The sequence below is a fragment of the Capricornis sumatraensis genome, chromosome 21 (genome assembly GCF_032405125.1).
Source record: "Capricornis sumatraensis isolate serow.1 chromosome 21, serow.2, whole genome shotgun sequence".
NCBI classification, from domain to species: Eukaryota; Metazoa; Chordata; class Mammalia; order Artiodactyla; family Bovidae; genus Capricornis; species Capricornis sumatraensis.
The window spans coordinates 64,344,054-64,364,338 of record NC_091089.1 but is presented as its reverse complement, the minus strand read 5'-3'; the positions used below and the strand labels follow the sequence as shown (position 1 = coordinate 64,364,338).

General features: G+C 49.7%; 2 protein-coding genes across 2 annotated transcripts; both read right to left on the bottom strand.

The window, feature by feature from the left end:
* Window positions 1-1,980: 1,980 nt before the first annotated feature.
* On the bottom strand, window positions 1,981-3,264 carry LOC138097500 (collagen, type I, alpha 1a-like). The gene has a single exon (XM_068993679.1). The coding sequence runs from the start codon at window positions 3,262-3,264 to the stop codon at window positions 1,981-1,983; it is 1,284 nt and encodes a 427-aa protein (XP_068849780.1).
* A 3,687-nt stretch (window positions 3,265-6,951) lies between these two features.
* SERPINB13 (serpin family B member 13) lies at window positions 6,952-16,933 on the bottom strand. The gene is made up of 7 exons (XM_068993629.1): window positions 16,769-16,933; window positions 15,531-15,587; window positions 12,960-13,088; window positions 12,416-12,533; window positions 10,773-10,915; window positions 10,184-10,339; window positions 6,952-7,332 (listed from the first exon to the last, which is right to left on the bottom strand). Exons 1-7 carry the CDS (start codon window positions 16,931-16,933, stop codon window positions 6,952-6,954), a joined length of 1,149 nt encoding a protein of 382 aa, XP_068849730.1.
* Window positions 16,934-20,285: the final 3,352 nt, after the last annotated feature.

Genomic DNA, 20,285 nt, shown 5'->3' with positions numbered 1-20,285 from the left:
TGAGAGGATCACGGCCCGTGTTAAGGTCTGGCCCCCTCAAATATTGGAAGGAAAGTGAAGCAAGGAACGCTCTCCTGCCTTACTGGTAGGGACACAAGAGGGTGTGACTTTGGGCTTCCCAGGTGGGGCAGCAGTAAAGAATCTACCTGCAGATGCAGGAAACGCAAGGGACGTGGGTTTGATCCCTGGGTCAGGAAGATCCCCTGAAGAAGGAAATGGCAATCCACTCGTGTTCTTGCCCGGAGAACCCCGTGGACAGAGGAGCCTGGCGGGCTACAGCCCGTGGGGTCACAGAGAGTCGGACACGGCTGAGCGCCTGAGCATGCAGTCGTAACTTGGAAGTGAACACAAACAACTGAGTGGGACCTTCCTGGTCACAAAGTCCTTTTCTGGTCCCACTTGTTATTCATAAGAAAAAGGTTTTAGCCTCCTAGGTTTTCCTGAGTACCAAAGTGAAAGTCGCTCAGTTGTGTCTGACTGTTTGTGACCCCATGAACTATACAGTCCATGGAATTCTCCAGGCCAGAACACTGGAGTGGGTAGCCTTTCCCTTCTCCAGGGGATCTTCCCAACCCAAGGACTGAAATTTTGACCAACTGAGCTATGAGAGAAGCCCTTGAGTAACAAAGGGCGGATTCATTCAGCTGCTGACCAGGCAAGGGAGGAAGTGCAGAAACAGAGAGGGCAATTAAGAGACTATGGCGCAACATCAAAGTGGGATCCTGGTTCCCCCTCAAGGGATATACAGACAGAATGTGTTTGAGCTTTTCTGCAGGAACTAAGCCCCCACCCCAAGTGGAGGATGGTAACTTCCTTCTGGCTGAGCAAAATTTTCCTAGAGCACCACCCTGCTAACAACCAATTGGAAAAGAATCATATGCCCTGCAGCGCTCACCCCAAATTTTGCTTGCAAAAAGTCCTCCCTCCAAATTATCGCGGAGTTCAGAGTTTTTTGTTTTTTGTTTTTTTAGCCCAAGCCATTCATTCTCCTTGCTTAGTCCTTCAATAAACCTTTCTCTGCTCCAAACTCTGACGTTTCAGTTTGACCTCTCTCTGATGGGGCACACAAACTTGTTTGACTCGGACAGTAAAGAATCCGCCTGCAATGCAGGAAACTTGGGTTCAAACCCTGAGTCGGGAAGATCCCCTGGAGTAGGAAGTGGCAACCCACTCCAGTACTCTTCCGTGAAAAATTTCTTGGACAGAAGAGCCTGGTGGTGTACCATTGATGGGGTCACAAACGGTTGGACTGAGCGACTGGTACACAAACACACACAAGGATAGAAACTGTCAGACTATATTTAAAAAGCAAGAACCGGCATAATAAAGAGTCTGACTCATTTTTGACAATTGGCTATTGACAACGTTCTGTGGTTTAGTCACTGAGTCGTGTCCGACTCTTTGCGACCCATGGACTGTAGCCCAGCAGGCTCCTCTGTCCACGGGATTCACACACACACACACACACGCGCGCGCACACACACACACACACACACACACCCCTAAGCCAGCTGGCAAGGAGAGGCCTGGAGCTCCCTCCCCCGGTACCTGCAGGACGTGCAAGCCAGGCGACCTGACGGTGCCCAGGAGCCCTCCCCCAGGCCAGCTCCTAACCGAGGTCAAGCCCTCCAGGCTCTCGGCAGCCAGGAACCCTGCCACAGGCTCCCCAGAAACCTCATCACACGAGGAACTAACATTCCTGGGGCGGGTGTGGAATCACGAATCTCAACATCCAACCTTTTTTTTTTTTTTGATGGGGAGTCCATCTTACATCCATGGGATGACCACAACATCCCAGTCTACGGTGTCTACTTGTCACGCGAGTGTCTGTTCCTCGATTCTTTGTCTCGTCACCACAAAGATCTGGAGTGACGGACATTAAAGCCCCTCGGTGTGTCGCAGCTCTCAGGTCTCCAGTGGACCGTGTTAGAGCTCTTGGACAAATCAGTGTTACAGCTCCGTGTTACAGCTCTATCCTGTTTAGAAGATAGCAGGAGAATCCCTCTTGCAGGCGTGAGGGCACGGCGATCTAAGGAGACGAGGGGAAGGGCGCCCCAGCGCGCGGGAGAGCGCGAGGGCGGGCTCGGCTCCTCTGCGTATCTGTCTCCCCGCGGGCCTGTGCCCTGCAAGCTGGGCCAGCCCGGCGCGCCGCCTGCTTCCCCTGAGGCCCTCGCTCCTGTGACCGGCCCGGCGCGCCGCCTGCTTCCCCTGAGGCCCTCGCTCCTGTGACCGGCCCGGCGCGCCGCTTGTCTCCCTGAGGCCCTCGCTCCTGTGACCGGCCCGGCGCGCCGCCTGCTTCCCCTGAGGCCCTCGCTCCTGTGACCGGCCCGGCGCGTCGCTTGCCTCCCTGAGGCCCTCGCTCCTGTGACCCGCCCGGCGCGCCGCCTGCTTCCCCTGAGGCCCTCGCTCCTGTGACCGGGCCGGCGCGCCGCTTGCTTCCCCTGAGGCCCTCGCTCCTGTGACCGGCCCGGCGCGCCGCCTGCTTCCCCTGAGGCCCTCGCTCCTGTGACCGGCCCGGCGCGCCGCTTGTCTCCCTGAGGCCCTCGCTCCTGTGACCGGCCCGGCGCGCCGCTTGTCTCCCTGAGGCCCTCGCTCCTGTGACCGGCCCGGCGCGCCGCCTGCTTCCCCTGAGGCCCTCGCTCCTGTGACCGGGCCGGCGCGCCGCTTGCTTCCCCTGAGGCCCTCGCTCCTGTGACCGGCCCGGCGCGTCGCTTGTCTCCCTGAGGCCCTCGCTCCTGTGACCGGCCCGGCGCGCCGCTTGCCTCCCTGAGGCCCTCGCTCCTGTGACCGGCCCGGCGCGTCGCTTGCCTCCCTGAGGCCCTCGCTCCTGTGACCGGCCCGGCGCGCCGCCTGCTTCCCCTGAGGCCCTCGCTCCTGTGACCGGCCCGGCGCGCCGCCTGCTTCCCCGGAGGCCCTCGCTCCTGTGACCGGCCCGGCGCGCCGCTTGCTTCCCCGGAGGCCCTCGCTCCTGTGACCGGCCCGGCGCGCCGCCTGCTTCCCCTGAGGCCCTCGCTCCTGTGACCCGCCCGGCGCGCCGCCTGCTTCCCCTGAGGCCCTCGCTCCTGTGACCGGCCCGGCGCGCCGCTTGCTTCCCCTGAGGCCCTCGCTCCTGTGACCGGCCCGGCGCGCCGCCTGCTTCCCCTGAGGCCCTCGCTCCTGTGACCGGCCCGGCGCGCCGCTTGTCTCCCGGAGGCCCTCGCCCCTCGGGCCTTCTTTCGCTTCATCTCGCGCGCGTCTCCCTTCCGTGTCTGCAGCCGCCGCCATTCTGGACTCCTCTTCCCTCTTCAGCCCGCCTGACAGACCGAAAACTAAACGCAGGGCTTCCCTGTGGTCCGGTGGCCAAGAATCTTCCTGCCAGCGCCGAGGACACGGCTTGGACCCCTGGTCCAGGAAGACCCCGCACGCTGAGGAGCCGCAGCCGCTGAGCCCCGGCCCCCGAGCGCCTGCGCCCCACCGCCGGAGAGAGCCGCCGTGAGGAGCCGAGGGCGGCCGCGAGAGAAAGCCCGCGCGCGGCACCGGAGACCCGCGGCAGCCGAAGCAGACGGCGAGCGAGCGAGTCTTTTTAAAAACCCCGCTTAAGAGCACATGCAGGTGGACCGAAGGGATGGCAGAAGGCACAGCCTGCCGACACTGGCCACATGAAAGCCTGATGGTTACCTTAATATCAGACAAACTAAGCTGCAGGAGGGGCTGTTATCAGGGGTGGAGAGGCGGTGACACGCGATGGAAACAGATCAGGGGCCAGAGGAGGGTCTAGAAACAGGCCCAGCGTGGGCACGGGTCACAAAGACTCCCAGGCCCTTAAATCGCCTGAGGGTGAACGCAGTCTTTTCAGAATCCAAGTGATGCTGGAGCGATTGCACGTCCACATTAAGAGGAATGAGCCACTGAAGAGGAAAAGTTAAAATTTTACATAACCCCCTTCTCCTTCTGCCTCTGTCACTCAGCTTGCCCCTTGCAACGTCTGGATCACGCAGGTCGCGTAGTCTCAGAAAGTGGGGACTTGCAATACTAGGACCTGGAGTTTATCTCACTCACCCTCGTCCTGCTCTTTGTAATCGCCCAGCCCCTGCAAACCTGCTTAGTCGTGCCTGTCCATGTAAAGACCAGACATCCCCCTCCCCATCTTGACCACTGTCCCCACGCATGAAACCCCTAAGTTTAAACCAGCCTGTTAACAGCTAGTGTTGCCCACTACAATCTGTCTGTAAAAACTCTGTAGTCCCTTTTTTCGGGGCTCAGAGCTTGGAGTGTTGACTCCTCCGGGCCTGCCGGCATAATAAACCTGAGTTCTCCAACTCTCTGAGCATGGTGCTTGGTTCCTCGAGCACTGGTTTCTGCAACACCACAATGCATATTTCACAAAAATTAATTCAAAATAAATCATAGAACTGCCATACGACCCAGCAATCCCACTACTGGGCAGACACACCGAGGAAACCAGAACTGAAAGAGACACGTGTACCCCAATGTTCACCGCAGCACTGTTTATAATAGCCAGGACATGGAAGCAACCTAGATGTCCATCCGCAGATGAATGGATAAGAAAGCTGTGGTACATATACACAATGGAGTATTACTCAGCCATTAAAAAGAATACATTTGAATCAGTTCTAATGAGGTGGATGAAACTGGAGCCTATTATACAGAGTGAAGTAAGTCAGAAAGAAAAACACCAATACAGTATACTAACAAACACATATATATGGAATTTAGAAAGATGGTAACGATAACCCTGTATGCAAGACAGCAAAAGAGACACAGATGTATAGAACAGGCTTTTGGACTCTGTGGGAGAGGGAGAGGGTGGGATGATTTGAGAGAGTAGCACTGAAACATGCATATTATCATATGTGAAACAGATCACCAGTCCAGGTTCAATGCACGAGACAGGGTGCTCAGGGCTGGTGCACTGGGATGACCCTGAGGGGGGAGGGGGGTGCAGGATGGGGAACACTTGTACACCCATGGCTGATTCATGTCCATGTATGGCAAAACCACTACAATATTGTAAAGTAAGTAGCCTCCAATTAAAATAAATAAATAAAACAAAGACTATTGGGTATACCAAAAAAAATAAAATAAATCATAGCTCTAAATGCAAAAGCTAATATCATAAAAGTTCCAGGAGAAAGTCTTAGCAGACTTGAGATGGACAAAGATTTCTCCAATAAGACAGAAAAATAGAAACTATAAAAGAAAAAATTAATGAATTGGATCCCATTAAAATTTAAAACTGCTTTTCAATGACACCATTAAGAAAAATATACCTGACAGACATTCTTTAGAATATATTAAAAACAACTACACATCAATAATGAGAAAGCAAACAGTCTAATAAAAATGGGCAAAGATTTGACCAGACATTTCACGAAAGAATATGTATGCAGGGCCAGCATGCACATGAAAGGATGCTCAGCATTATTAGTCAAAAGGAAGATGCCTCACTACAATGAGATCCACCTCACATCCGTGAGAACGGCTGTAATGAAGAAGACCGGCCACACCACCCGCTGGTGTATCTTCAGGACACTTGCAACGCTCACTCATTGCTTGTAGCAGAAAATGGCATGGCCGTTTTGGAGAACATACTGGCTGTTTCCTATACAATTAAACATGTATTTATCATCTGACTCAGTAACTTCGCTCCTAGTCATCTACGCAAAGAGAAGTGAAAACATATGTTCACACAGACTTATGGGCATAGCAACACTATTCATGGGCTTCCCTGGAGACTCAGTGGTAAAGAATCCACCCGCAGTGCAGAAGTGAGTTCACCCTCTGAGTTGGGGCAATCCCCTGGGGAAGGAAATGGCTACCCACTCCAGTATTCTTGTCTGGAGAATCCCAGGGACTGGGGAGTCTGGTGGGCTACAGTCCATGGGGTCACAAAAGATTTGGACACAACTGAGCAACTCAACAAAAACTATTATGTATAGCTGCCATACCCTGGAAGCAACAAAAATGCCTGTCAATGAGTAAATGGATAAACAAATGTGGTTTATCCAGATGATGGGACACTGCTTGTCAGTAGAAAGTAATCAACTACTGATATCCCAACTAGCCTCATGAATCTGAAAACACAGTGCCGGGCGACGGAAGCTAGGCAGGAGAGAGGACACAGTCTGAGCCCAGATCCGCCCTGGAGCGATTGGAGGCAGGTCAGCTGTTGGTGGAGCAGGGTCTGTTCAGGACAGCTGACTCAGAAGCAGAGCAAAAGAACCTTGGAGGATGATGCAAGTGTTCTGTATTCTGGGTGTGATAGTGTTTTCATGTGCACATTTATCAAAATTTGTCAAGTTCTAGGCTTAAAATGGTGTGTTTTATGATCACATTTATTTCACAATATCAAAATGCTCATAAAACTGACAAGGAATAATCCACTGTTGGAGCTGAGGATGAACATACGGGAATCCTCTCTGCCTGGCAGATTGTTTTATTTTGTTTGGCGTTTTGAGTTTTAATCTTTGTTTTGCTAACGTGTTTCTCTATTCTCTTTCCTAGGTTCAGTTTGCCACACTATATGCTAAGAAATAAAAAAGCCACACATGAACTGAATATAAATTTTTGTTTTCTTTTACTCCGGTATTATAATCTACCAAAATATTAGAACTGGTGGGCGTCTCAAAACCCCTAGTCCACAGTCTTCACCAAAGAGACTGCTCCTCTCCATTAGTGCACAAAAGTACAAGGCGTTGATTTCCTACAGGAAGACAGTGGAAGATTATTAAGGAGCCTTGATTTGACCTGCTATCTGCACATCACAAACAAAACATTTCAGTTTCAGGAAAAATTGTAAATATATACACTATTGCAGTCATTAATCATTGATTTTGATGGTAAGACTGGAATTCAAGTAAAACAATTTTTTAAAGAGCGGGTATTTCCATAAGCCTGTGAACACCCCGGCACCGGTGGTGGTGGTTGCTTTAGGCCAAGGTAGGGACTGTACTAAGGAGAAGAAAATCGGCCAAAGAAAAGGACGCTGTCGGACTCGTTGTGCCTGATGAAGAACAGGAAAGGGTGATTGCAGTGAAAACGTTCCCAGTCCTGGGCCGGCGTGACGGCGAAGCCCACAGCGGTGGCGGCCGCAGCCTCCGTGCCCGCCTCGGTCACCTCCAGCACCGACCTGTGCAGCAGCCTCTGGGAGCGCAGCCCAGCGCCCTCGGGGCTCCCTGAGAGGCCCGCAGCGCGCAGCCCCGCGGAGGTGGCTTCCAGGTCGTAAGTGCCCGCCACCCGGAACCGGGGCAAGTGCAAGTCCACGGCCCTCTCTTCCATACGCCCCACGCTAGTCCACTCTATTAACTTCTCAGGAGTTATTTTATCTATAATCTGTTAAGGAAAAAAAGAGGGAAGAACGGCTTGATCATCAGTGCAAATTCAAAACAGTGCAATACTAATTATTAATATTAGCTTTAGTAACAAGTGAGACTGAAATTTTATTTCACTCAACTGCTATTTATATATATATACACATATATATACACCAGCCACTTGTCTTATATTTCTATATTTAAATTATCTGTGTCTGTATGAAAACTCTATCGCATGTAAATAAATTTTTAAAGTCATTTCTTATTCTATCAATTTAATATCTATTATTTCATTTTTTACTATTCCCCTTTAATCTTTGTCTACATATGTATTATATAATTTATATACTATCTTATATAGTGAGTATTATCATACAGTTTATATATTACTATATTATAAAGAACAATTTATAAAATTATAATGAATGTAATTTATATTACTATATATTTATATAGTTGCAACTACATTGAATATCTACTCTTCTTGTTATAAAGTGAATATATTTTCACAGCGCTGCATATCTCTAAGTAGCTTCAAACTGACAGATATTTCCATCAAGCTGATAAACTCCACCTAACACTCGTCCTTCCTCCATTTCGCTTTACTGTCTGAGCCCCCAGGGAGGCCCTTCACTCGTTTTACCATCATCTAGATACGTATCAAGTGGATGCCGATAGATACTGTGGGTGTGGTGTCTATTAATAATAAAATTATGATTATTATTATATAAATTTCAAGCCGAGCATCCTAGTGTCTGACTCTTGGCAACCCCGTGGACTCTGCCTGCCAAGCTCTTCTGGCTATGGACTTCTCCAGACAGCAATACTGGAGTTGCTTTCCATTCCCTTCTCCAGGGGATCTTTCCTACCCAGCGATGGAACCTGGGTCTCCTGTATTGCAGGCGGATTCTTTACCAGCTGAGCCACCATGTATTTAACGAAGATGTTGCTGATTTGGCTCAGAAAGTAAATTTTGTTCTTGAATTATTTCCCTACAGTAATTCCCACAACTGGAGCTTTTGAGTCAGATTATGAATACTTTTAAAGCTTGCAGATAAGTGCTCGTTAGAAGAGTAAGCAGTGTGTCAATCTCATAAAGCTTGCATCCATCCTGTCATTTTGCTTTCCCAACATATTTGCCAACATATAATGCTGCTAATGGAGAAGGCAATGGCACCCTGCTCCAGCACTCTTGCCTGGAAAATCCCATGGACAGGGGAGTCTGGTGGGCTGCAGTCCATGGGGTCTCGAAGAGTCAGACACAACTGAGCGACTTCTCTTTCACTTTTCACTTTCATGCGTTGGAGAAGGAAATGGCAACCCACTCCAGTATTCTTGCCTGGAGAATCCCAGGGATGGGGGAGCCTGGCAGGCTGCCGTCTATGGGGTCACACAGAGTCGGACACGACTGAAGCGACTTAGCAGCAGCAGCAATGCTGCTAAACACATTTCACAGAAGCAGAATAGCATCTAGTATCTTAATAATACAGCACCCATCAATTTATTGAGCACTTTCCAAGAACTGGAAGCATTCTAGGCAAGTGTTTTTCATGTCCTGCATCCATTCTGGACGTCCCTAGTGGCTCAGACAGTAAAGCGTCTGCCTGCAATGTGGGAGACCCACATTCACTCCCTGGGTCGGGAAGATCTCCTGGAGAAGGAAATGGCAACCCACTCCAGCACTCTTGCCTGGAAAATCCCATGGATGGAGGAACCTGGTAGGCTATAGTCCACAGGGTCGCAAAGAGTCGGACACGACTGAGCAACTTCACTTTTCAGATCCATTCTAGGGTTAGGGTTAGGGTTAGGGTTAGTCCAGGATGTATATGTATATGTATGTGTGTATATATATTTTTTAATCATTACAACACACACATTAAGAGCTATGGAACTCATTTTATAAATGAGAAAATATTGAGGTTCAAAGAAATTATGAAACTTCAAAGGGTAGAAAGCTACTAAGTAGAAGAACAGGGATTTAAAACAACCTTCCTGTTCTCCAAAATACAGGCTACTCACCACATCAATATTTTAACTACAAAGTAGCTCTAGTTTAAGTGTTAGTCACTCAGTTGTGTTTGACTTTTTTCGACCCCATGGACTATAGCTTGCCAGGCTCCTGTGTCCATGGGATTTTCCAGGCAACAATCCTGGAGCAGGTTGCCATTCCCTTTTCCAGGGGACTGTCCCACCCCAGGAATCAAACCCAGGTCTCCTGCAGTACAGGCAGATTCTTTACTGTCTGAGCAACCAGTGGGCAGGACTACATCAAGGGATTTATGATTAAGGGTCCTATGGACTTTTATTATGAGTCGAGGTAGGTTTATTTGGAGTTAAAAAAAAACACACTGGTGAGTGATGCCGATTATGGGGAGGCTATGGTACGTGGGGCACAAGGCGTACTGGAAATCTCTGTACCTGCCTCTAAGTTTTGCTGTAAACATAAAATTGCCCTAAAAAAGTCTTTTTAAAGATGAAATGTCTGAAAAAGGAACTCAGGAAGTCCAATAGCCTGTGAATAGAATTCAAAATTGCTGTCTATGTGCATAGGTGATTTTCTTCCCTGGGAAAGAAGGTCCACAGAGATCAACCACTTCGGAGAATGGTGGGTGATCTTTAGAACTCCTGCAGGACCTCAAATGTTCACGTTATCTCATCCCCAAACATTTTAGTGTTGGTTCTTCTCGATAAACTGGGCACCATTTAAGGCTCCTCTTTAGATACCCATCTTTACCTGCTGCAGAGACAGAAATATTTTCTATTTCACCAGCTCCAGATGAGAGCCCCAACTCCAGACTCACCCAGAAACAAGCTCTGAGACAGAGAGCCTCAGGAGATGAAGGCAGAACAAGGAAGAGGCAAGGCTTTACCTTCTCCAGACCGTCGATGTCATCGGGCAGCAGCAAGAACATGCTGAGGTCATGGTTTCGATACGGAAGGCCCAGAATTTTGGCTGGCACGTCCTCCAGGGTCTTGAAGCTAAAGGACTGGCGCTGTGTCATCATCAGCACAGACTTGCTCGTGCTCTGCAATGAGTCAGCAGAGCTCGAGGTGTCAAGGGGCGGAAGGCCACCAAGGGGGTTCCCCAAAGTAATTGGCTCAACCTAAGACCATGCTAAAGAACAGAGCCTAGGAATCAGCATTATATATATATATCTCACACTGTTGTTGTTTAGTGGCTAAGTTGTGTCTGACTCTTTGTGACCCTTTGGACTGTAGCCTGCCAGGCTCCTCTGTCCATCAGATTTTTCAGGCAAGAATACTGGAATGGGTTGTCCTTTCCTCCTCCAGGGGATCTTCCTGATCCAGGGATCGAACCTGTGTCTCCTACATTAGCAGGCAGATTCTTTACCACTGAACCACCTGGGAAGTCATATACCATGTACATTTGCTCAAATATGACTTCAGATTCTACATTTTATCTGTAAGCATATCACACAAATTAATTAAAGAACATACCTTATTCAGCCAAAATTCCTCCTCCTTGGTATTTTCTTTCTTAAACTCCCTGTCCCATTGCCCTTTAAAATAAATTACGTTCACTACCACCAGCTTGATGGAGCTGCTTAAAGAGCCGTCTGGAAGCAGGTCCTTGATTTTTTCTGAAAATGAACAGCAACAAGAACAAAATGGGTCCATCTTCAAAATTACAAGTGCTACACATGTCAGATATGATGAACATGGACTTGACCGATCGTTCAAACCTCAGCCAGGTCAGCACCTGAAGGCTTAGCTGACAAAGAGTTCGCTGGCAGAAATCATAGGAGGTTCTCACTTTGCCCATCGCCAATTTATCCCACAGGATAAACTGAGGTGTGAGGGCTAAGAGCTCAGGCTCTGGAGTCAGATTGCCTCTGCTGGCATCCAGCTTTGCCTCTCATCAGCTGAGGGGTCCTGGGTAAGTTACTTAAGCTCTCTGAGCCTCAGTTTCCACACCTGTAAAACAGGAATAAAACCTGCCTCACAGAGCTGCTGAAAGGAGTCAATGATACACTTAGAATATTATCCAGCTCATAATAAGTACTCGGAGTTAGCTATTATTATTTTTAACCCATTCATTATAGCTACCTGAGGTTTAGAGATCTCTTATTTTATTGCAAAGGAGCTGATGTTTTATCTCTGGGTTCAGCCCATTCCACTGAAGTTCTGAAGACTACTGCCTTCAACCAACCCGTTGACAGGTCCTCTTTTATCCCCCTTTTAAAATTTTCATTTCCTTTGAACTGAGTATGAAGAAAAACTACAATCTAAAATAACAGATGTCTCTCTGATAACTGGAATTTTTGTCTTTTTTAATGTATTCTCCCCGGTCAGGGAGCTCGATCCCACAGATTGCAGCTAAGAGGTTGCGTGCTGCAGTTAAAGACCTCGCGTGCCTCCACTGAAGATTCCACAGCCAAAAGTAAGACCTGGCACAGCCAAATCCATAAATAAATCTTTTTTAAAAGTGTATTCTGAAATACTAACACTAAAGTATCAGCACTGCTCTGCAAAATCTTAACATTGCTCTCAGCTACTTCCTGCGAGTTTGGCCCGCACGGGGCGTGAGGCGGGGCGGAGGAGGCGGGGCTTCGTCGAGTCCCTGCTGCGGACAAGGCTCAAGGCTGCCGCCGTCCGTGCAGGAGGCCCAGCCGCAAGGGGCCAGGCGCGTCTTTATTGAGCTGATGCTTCTCAGTGACCGAGAGAAAGGAGCCCTCTGACATTTTTACTTATGGACCCAGACTCAGAAAGAAAGGTGCTCACGTAAAAGTCAAATATGACCTCACGACAGACATAAGCCAGGTATCAGGAGCCCCAAAGTCACTGCGATCCCCAGCTATGCGCAAATAATTCTCCACTACGTGTCTCCACGAAGTTGGCTTCCTGTGGTCCTCTGCCCAATCCCCTTGGCTCTCTCCACATCTGCTGAGGCCATTCCACTGTCGGCAGTGGGTTCCCCCACCCCTTGGCTCCAGTCCTGCCCCTCCAACCTGAAATACCCATCTCAGGTCCCCGCCCAAAGCTTGTGGACCCTTATACCCTATGCAGCGTCCAGCACAGGGCTTCACTCACAGCAGGTACTCAGAAGTGTTTTTATGATGAACGACTCATCCATACACTACCATTTGTTTGGCTTTCAACCCAGGAATTAATCTTCTTTCGACTTTCATCTGCTGCATTTACAAAATCAACAGGTTCCAGAGAAGCATGGTAATGTTTTTCAACATAATCTAAGTATTTCTTTAGGAGAAACAGGGAAGGAATAGAAATAGCTTTAAAATTCAGTTTATCCATTGCCATCATTTCTAAATAAGTTCATCTGCACATGAAGATGACTAACACCGTAAGAAGAGATCTTTTTAGGGCCTGGGTGAATCGCTTTGAGTACTTCCATGCATATTTTTGTGCAGGTTCAATAGGGTTAAGGCAAAAATCAGATTGTCAAGATGAAAAAGAAGCTCCCAAAAGGTCTGGGAATCTGGAGAACAGGTCGGGAGGTGGGTGGGGTGGAGGGTGAGAGGGAGAGGTGGGAGGGACACCCCCAGTGATGTGGGCTGAGTCAGGCGCTCAAATTAGGCAGCTTGCCTCAAAGATCCCAGTCTTAACAGAGTCATTTGGCCATTCCTGAGTACCGCTCACAGACGTTGTGAACTCAGCAAAACTCACTTGAAGGAAGAGGTATGTCTTTTCTCCAAACAGCCGGTTGGCTATTTTCAGTTCATAATCATCGCTGGGCTTGCTTATCTCACTCAAAACCCTTTGGAGCTGGCGATGCATCTCTTCTGTCGCCTCCAACTTCAAAGTCAAAGCGAAGACTCAGTGAGCCATCTCGGCAACAGTGAACCCGGAGTCACCACCCTCCCCGCAACCGGAAGACCCGGCAGCCTGGGGGGCGTCCATGAGCTCGGAGTAGGTTCTGGACGCCGTTCTTTCCCCACTGGAAACACCAGTTAACGACAACACAGGAAACCCAGGAACCAGCTCAGAGATTCCTGTAGCCCGGAGAAGCATGAACCCAGGAGCAGGCTGCATCAAAGCCCAGCAGGACAAGTCATGACCGTCACACACCCGTTTCTCCCCGCCACACCTCATGGTGTGATTGGGGGAAGACTCTCAACCCCAACTCCCTGAGGAGAGAAGCGTGTGGAGTGTGTGTCCAACACTCTGACTTTTCAGAGGCTGCCTGAGGGACTGGTGTGTGTCTTGCCTGAATCTAAGCGTCAAGAGGAACAGGCACCAGGTTGGTCCCTGAGCACAAAGGCCATCCACTCACACCCTAGTCTGCAGCACTACAAACAGACACCAGGGGGCGCTCCGGAGTAGAAGCTAGCAAAGCCGTGCGGTCATCACTGCGCTTCCGCGGTGGCTCCGCGGTAAAGCACACGCCTGCCGGCGCAAGACACGAGAGAGACTCGGTTGGATCCCTGGGTCAGGAAGATCCCCTGGAGGAGGGCATGGCAATCCACTCCAGTATTCTTGCCTGCAGAATCCCACGGACAGAATGCCATATGTGAAAAGCCCACAGGTAACACCACACTCAATGGTGGAAGATTGAAAGCTCTTCACCTAGGAGCAGGCATCTGCCACCCAAGGTGAGCCTTTTTCTAGCTTGCAAAGACTCTGCTGGGACCATGCTTGGGAGAGGAAGTGCCTGAAATCAGCTGCGAGCGCTGATAGACTGACTGCACAACGGAGCAGCTGTTGGACCCGACTTTGCTGTCCATACTCCGCAAGGAAGCCTGACTCCTCGTGTATGAACCCAGCCACGCAGACAGCCTGGCCATGTGGGATCGTGAAACGAATGGCTCACACCGTTGCGGGACTTGAGCCACAATCTATGAGGGCGGGAAAAGGGCTGTGAGAGCGGTCCTGGCAGACGTGGCCTCTCTGGATGCCAGCCCTGACCCGCGGACTCTTTCCCGTGTTTGCACAGACTGTCCCGTGAGTGAGGAATACTACAGCCCTAGAGCTGGAAGAATCCCGGGAACGGGGGCGCCTCGCTGGCTGCCGTCTCTGGGTCGCACAGAGTCGGACACGACTGAAGGACTCAGCAGCAGCAGCAGAGCTGGAAGAGACCTCAGGAAGTCGTGGGTCCTGGCCTAAGAGTTTCCAATAAAACATCAACAGAGTAGGAAAAGGTCCTTAAAATGAGAATAGGATGTGATAAAAGTGTTAGTCACTGAGTCGTGTCCGACTCTGTGACCCCATGGACTGTAGCCCGCCAGGCTCCTCTGTCCATGGAATTCTCCAGGCAGGAATACTGAAGTGGGTTGCCAGTTCCTTCTCCAGGGGATCTTCCTGATCCAGAGATCAAACCTGGGTCTCCTGCACTGCAGGCAGATTCTTCACCATCTGAGCCACCAGGGAAGTCTGTAGTGACAGTATCGCCCACTACTGCCGCAGCGCCATGGGGTGAGCCGCCAGGGGTCCTGGTTGCTCCACTAGACACTTTACAGAGGCTTAAAGGTGAGCAACTTCGCAAACTGGCACACCTGTTAAGTGATGAAGCCAGGATTTGACCTTAACTCCAAAATGGGCTGCCCAGGTGACGCTAATGGGAGAGAGCTCGCCTGCCAAAGCAGGAGACACGGGGAACACGGGTTAGATCCCTGGGTCGGGAAGATCCTCTGGAGAAGGAAACGGCAACCCAGTCCAGTATTCTTGCCTGGAAAATTCCATGGACGGAGGAGCCTGGTGGGCTACAGTCCACAGGGTCACGAAGAGTCGGACACGACTGAAGTGACTCAGCACACACACGTGCCAACTCCAAACACACTCCCTCTGCCACAGGGACTGCCAGTCTATTCGCCTTTATGGGCATGTATCCTAGCGGTTAGTGAGCACTAAAGCTGAGGTCTCCTCTTAACACTGGGGTTTACTATTGTATGCCACTGCCTATGCCACATTGTTTGGCTGCCGTTGTTATTATTGCTTAACAATAAGAATCGCATCTTCTACCCGCTTCCCCAGGGCTCCCACATCTGCCAAGTCATCGCTGGACACTATAAGACAGGTCCTGCTGTTTGCTGTTTAGTCGCTGAGTCACTGTTTTGCGACCCCACAGACTGTAGCCCGCCAGGCTCCTCTGTCCATGGGATTCCCCAGGCAAGAATACTGGAGCGGGTTGCCAGTTCCTTCTCCAGGGGATCTTCCCGACCCAGAGATTAAGCCCACGTCTCCTGCCTTGGCAGGTGGCTTCTTTACCAGTGAGCCACCAGGAAGCCCATGTCACCCCACCTCTTTTTCTTCAGCTTTGATTCTTGAGCTTTCTGTGTCTTTTTCAAAGAAAGGCACCTAGGAAGAAAAAAAAAAAAAAAAGTACCATGTCAGTGGTGAGAGCAGAGAAAAGCTCACAGGGGCCCAGTCAGGGTAAACTGCATGTTGGTTAGACAGGCCTCTGTGGCACACAGGGAACAGTGCCGTCCCTGCAAGATCACGGAAAGTTCTGGGCTGCGCGCTGATCTCACCTCTGCTGGTCAGTCCCTTCACTCGCCCCTCCCTGACGCGTCATTCACACCATGTGGAGACCGTGTCATTTCCCCCAGGAGGCTCTGTCCTTCTTGCTCTGCCTTTAATTATGCACTTAATGGCTTTCCCACTTCATGGCAAACAGATGAGGAAACAGTGGCTGACTTTATTTTAGGGGGCTCCAAAATTACTGCAGATGGCAACTGCAGCCATGAAATTAAAAGACGCTTGATCCTTGGAAGAAAAGGAGCAAGCTATGACAAACCTAGACAGCGTATTAAATAGCAGAGACACTACTTCGCCAACAAAGGTCTGTCTAGTCAAAGCTATGGTTTTTCCTGTGGTCATGTGTGGATGTGAGAGTTGGACTATAAAGAAAGCTGAGCACTGAAGAATTGATGCTTTGAACTGTGGCTTTGGAGAAGACTCTTGAGAGTCCCTTGAACTGCAAAGAGATTCAACCAGTCCATTCCTAAAGGAAATCTGTCCTGAATATTCATTGGAAGGACTGATGCTGAAGCTGAAACTCCAATACTTTAGTCACCTGATGCAAAGAACTGACTCATTGGAAAAGACCCTGATGCTGGGAAAGATTGAAGGCAGGAGGAGAAGGGGACGACAGAGGGTGGGACGGTTGGATGCATCACTGACTTGATGGGTGTGAGTTTGAGTAAGCTCTTGGGAGTTGGTGGTGGACAGGGAAGCCTGGCGTGCTGCAGTCCATGGGGTTGCAAAGAGTTGGACAGGACTGAGTGACTGAACTGAACTGAACTGAATTGCTTTGGACAAAGACACTCACCCAAAGGAATCTCAAGCATTTAGGTGCAGAAGACATGATGGTATTGGAAGAGGGGAAAGGACTTTGCTGATAGACCTGAAATCGCCCCGTTCAGATAGATGCTGTCTTTTCTTGGCCCCGGATCAAGGGAGGCAGGTTTTCGAGGTAATGCCAGAGTGCTGCCCCAGAGACAAGCCTGCGGCTGGAAAGCGAGGGAAGCCCACGCTACCTCCTGCTGCTGGGTGGCGGCGGCTCCTCGGGTCACCGGGGGCAGCATTCCAATGGTGGTTGAGATGCCCGCAGGGGAAAACAAGACGTTGCCCTCATCTGTTTTACTCAGGTCTTTGAAAAGATCCAACCCAAACCGAGCGCTTGCTGGGAGCAGCGAGTCCATGATGATTCCCGCAGGACCTGGAACAACAGCAACCAGAACCTGGCCGGCCCCGTGCGCTCAGCCGCAGGGCTTTGTGTCGGGCCGCCCCCTCCCGCTTCTCTTCGGGCGCTGAGCCAGGGCGTAGGGAGTTTCACCCTCGCAGCGAAAGGTCATTTCCCAGCCCTGCTCTTGACGGGACGTGAATCGCAAGGCGTCACCGCACGCTCTGGGTTCCCGTGTCCCAGGGAGCAGGGTGAACCCCCTAGAGGCTCTGCTCTCTCTCCTTCTGTCGGAACTGCCCGCCCCGGCACCTGCCTGCCCGCCGCCCCTCCCGGCCTGGCTCAGCCTGGCCTCCCATGTCGGGCGTGTCCCGCTGCCTGAGAACAAGGCCAGGGGCTTGTTCTGTAGGAAGGGTTGCCCTCAAGTCCAAGCAGAGTTCTCGGATCCAGCCTCAGCAAGAGCAAAGTGGCCTTCTCTGACACTGTTTTCTCAGTTGCTTCAAATCCAGCACAAAGTGACCAGATACACGAGAGCTCCTAAACCCCAGTCCCCAGCTGCATGCAAGCCTGACCCCAGGCTGAACGCTCCTTAAAGGGCAGTGACAGATGTCTGGCCATGGATCAGTAACTGGGGGCAAAAGAGCTTTTTTTATATAGCTTTCTATATTGTTTCAAGCTTATGCAGTGAGTTCATATTACTTTTGTTCATCTCACAAAAGTTAAAGAGCAATTAACATTTACCAAAAATAACTAGAACATGTTTTGTATTTTCTTCTTCACCAGCTGAATCTGCCTGCAATACAGAAGACCCGGGTTCGATCCCTGGATTGGGACGGTCCCCTGGTGAAGGACATGGCTACCCAGTCCAGTATTCTTTTCTGGAGAATTCCATGGACAGAGGAGCCTGGCCGGCTACAGTCTGTAGGGTCGAAAAGAGTCAGACACGACTGAGTGGCTAAAGCTTTCACTTTCACCAGATAAATTACAACTAGTTAATAAAGAAAAATCTTAAAACAAAAATGAGATTAAAGCCAATCAAAAGCGTACTCTGAGGGATTTTTGCTCTCAACGGCTCATCCTTGCAAAGGCACTACATCTGCTGTTTAAACTTCCATTTCAATCCCATGTTTCCTTGCAAGGATTTCTTGCAGGTTCACTCAAAAATAAAATGAATTAACTTACTGTCAGACAAGATAACATTGTCACCGCTGGGTAAACACTGAATTAAACAAAACCACCCCAAGGCAAGTTAGGTACTTGGGATTAGTACAGGAAAAGCACTTCTTTCAAACTAACAGACATGGGGGCCCTCATAACACAGAAATCTTAAGGTGGTGCAGAAGGAACTTACCTGGTTTCTGGAAAGACAGAGGCGACAGGGCAAGGAACCAGGAAGCATGAGCTAAACGAGCAGGTGAAGCCTTCAATTTATAGCTCTCTCTGCCTCTCCCTAGTCATCATGGCTCGCATTTCCTGTGAAACAAGCTTTGGTTTCTCAATGGCTATTTCCCTAATAAAATTAGCACGCAAGGGTTACAACAAAACCACAGACTGAATTTTCTGTTCTTTTCTTCGTGATCACCAAGTTCTGCACTTGAAGTTGTCAGCAACTGTGTTGTGAGCAATACACACCTGGACATAGAGGAACAGAGCTCCAACTCTCACTTCTCCAAAGGCTCTCTGACATTCTTTTAGGGGCCCAAGCGTAAGGAGACCTAAATTAGCCAGATGACAACATGAGACTGAAAGCAGGAATACACCCCGGGATGAAAGGGACTGGAATGACCAAGAGAAATGAATTACGTCCCATGCTGGGGGTGGGGGCAGACAGTGATAAGAGGTCTTCCTCCCTAATGATATAGGGGACCCTCTGAAAAGAACCATTCAGACCACTGGTTTTCCACTCTGGATGCACAGCAAAATCCCCTGGGAAACTTAAAAAAGAAAATCGACGGCCAGGTGACCCCGGCCCCACCCCCACCTGCCTCCACCCCCACCTGCCCCCACCCCCCACCACCAGACAACTGAGTCAGCATCCTTAAGGCAGGAACAGGAGTCAGAATTTTTATCACCTCAGGCGATCCTGGTGTGCAGCCAAGGTCAGGAAGCGCTGGTTTACAGCCTGGGTAAACGTCTGAGTGAGACCATACTTCCTAACCACAGACGCACAGGGCGCTGTCCTGACAAGACTAGCCTCCGCAGTAAAGTTAACTTTGCAGTTGCATGACTTGGGGTTACCAAATGCAGAAAAAGAAGAAAAGTATGAAAGCTAACTTCCTAGAAAAGAGAAAAGGTACTGAGAAAAACTGGAGAGGCAACACCCACACCACTCCTGTTCTCAAGGATTCTGCCCATTCATTATGAAATGTCTCATTTTAATTCATTTACCGAACATTTGTTGAGAGTTTACTATGTACCCGACACTGGTTGTTGTTGTCTTAGGCACTAAATCGTGTCCAACTGTTTTGCAACGCCATAGACTGTAGCCTGCCAGGCTCTTCTGTCCAGGATTTCCCAGGCAAGGATACTGGAGTGGGCTGCCATTTCCTTTTCCAGGGTCTTCGAGATCTAGGGATCGAACCCAAGTCTCCTGCATTTCCTGCATTAGCTGGCAGATTCTTCACCACTAGGCCACCAGACGCTGGAATAAGCGCCAAGAATTCATGAACATCCAACAAGCTCACTGATTTCGGGAAAACAATACTATTTTTGAAAACGCATTAGGAAATTACACCTCCAAATTCCAGCCTTTCCTGCCACCCCTAGGGTATTCCTACTGGCTCTGCTGGGTCTTTACGTGATTCTCATTGGTAAAGTGTGTGAGGATTTGTCACCGTTGCCAAGCAGCGGATCCTAGAAGGCCATCTCAGCTCTTCCCTCTCACCTACTGTCTAAAGAAGCAGCTTAGTGAAGCAGCTGCTAAGACCATGGATAACATACGTACGTACCAATCTCAATATTCACAATTTGCTCAAGCAACCAAATAAAGAAAAACACTAAAAAATAAAATAAAATGATTATTTTTATTTTAATAAATAAAATAGCAAAGATCTTTGAGCTGGCCATAGTGCTCTATGTTTTAATATGTCCACCGGTTGATATCTCCTAGTCCCTTTCTCTGTGACCCTGGACTCTCGGTTCTAGTTCCCACTTAACTCCATAAGCCCTCTGCTTTCTTCTAAAGCATTTTTTCTACCACCTCACTTTTACAGGAAAACCTGGCTTTCCCCCGAAGACCACCGCAGACCACCAAGTCTTCACCTGGGGACAACCACTCTCATCTTGCAATCAGGAGGTGAGGTCTCCATTCCTTGCCTCTCTGCCTACTTCTGCTCCTCCCAAGCCTTTCTCCCTTCAGTCACCTTCAGGGTTTC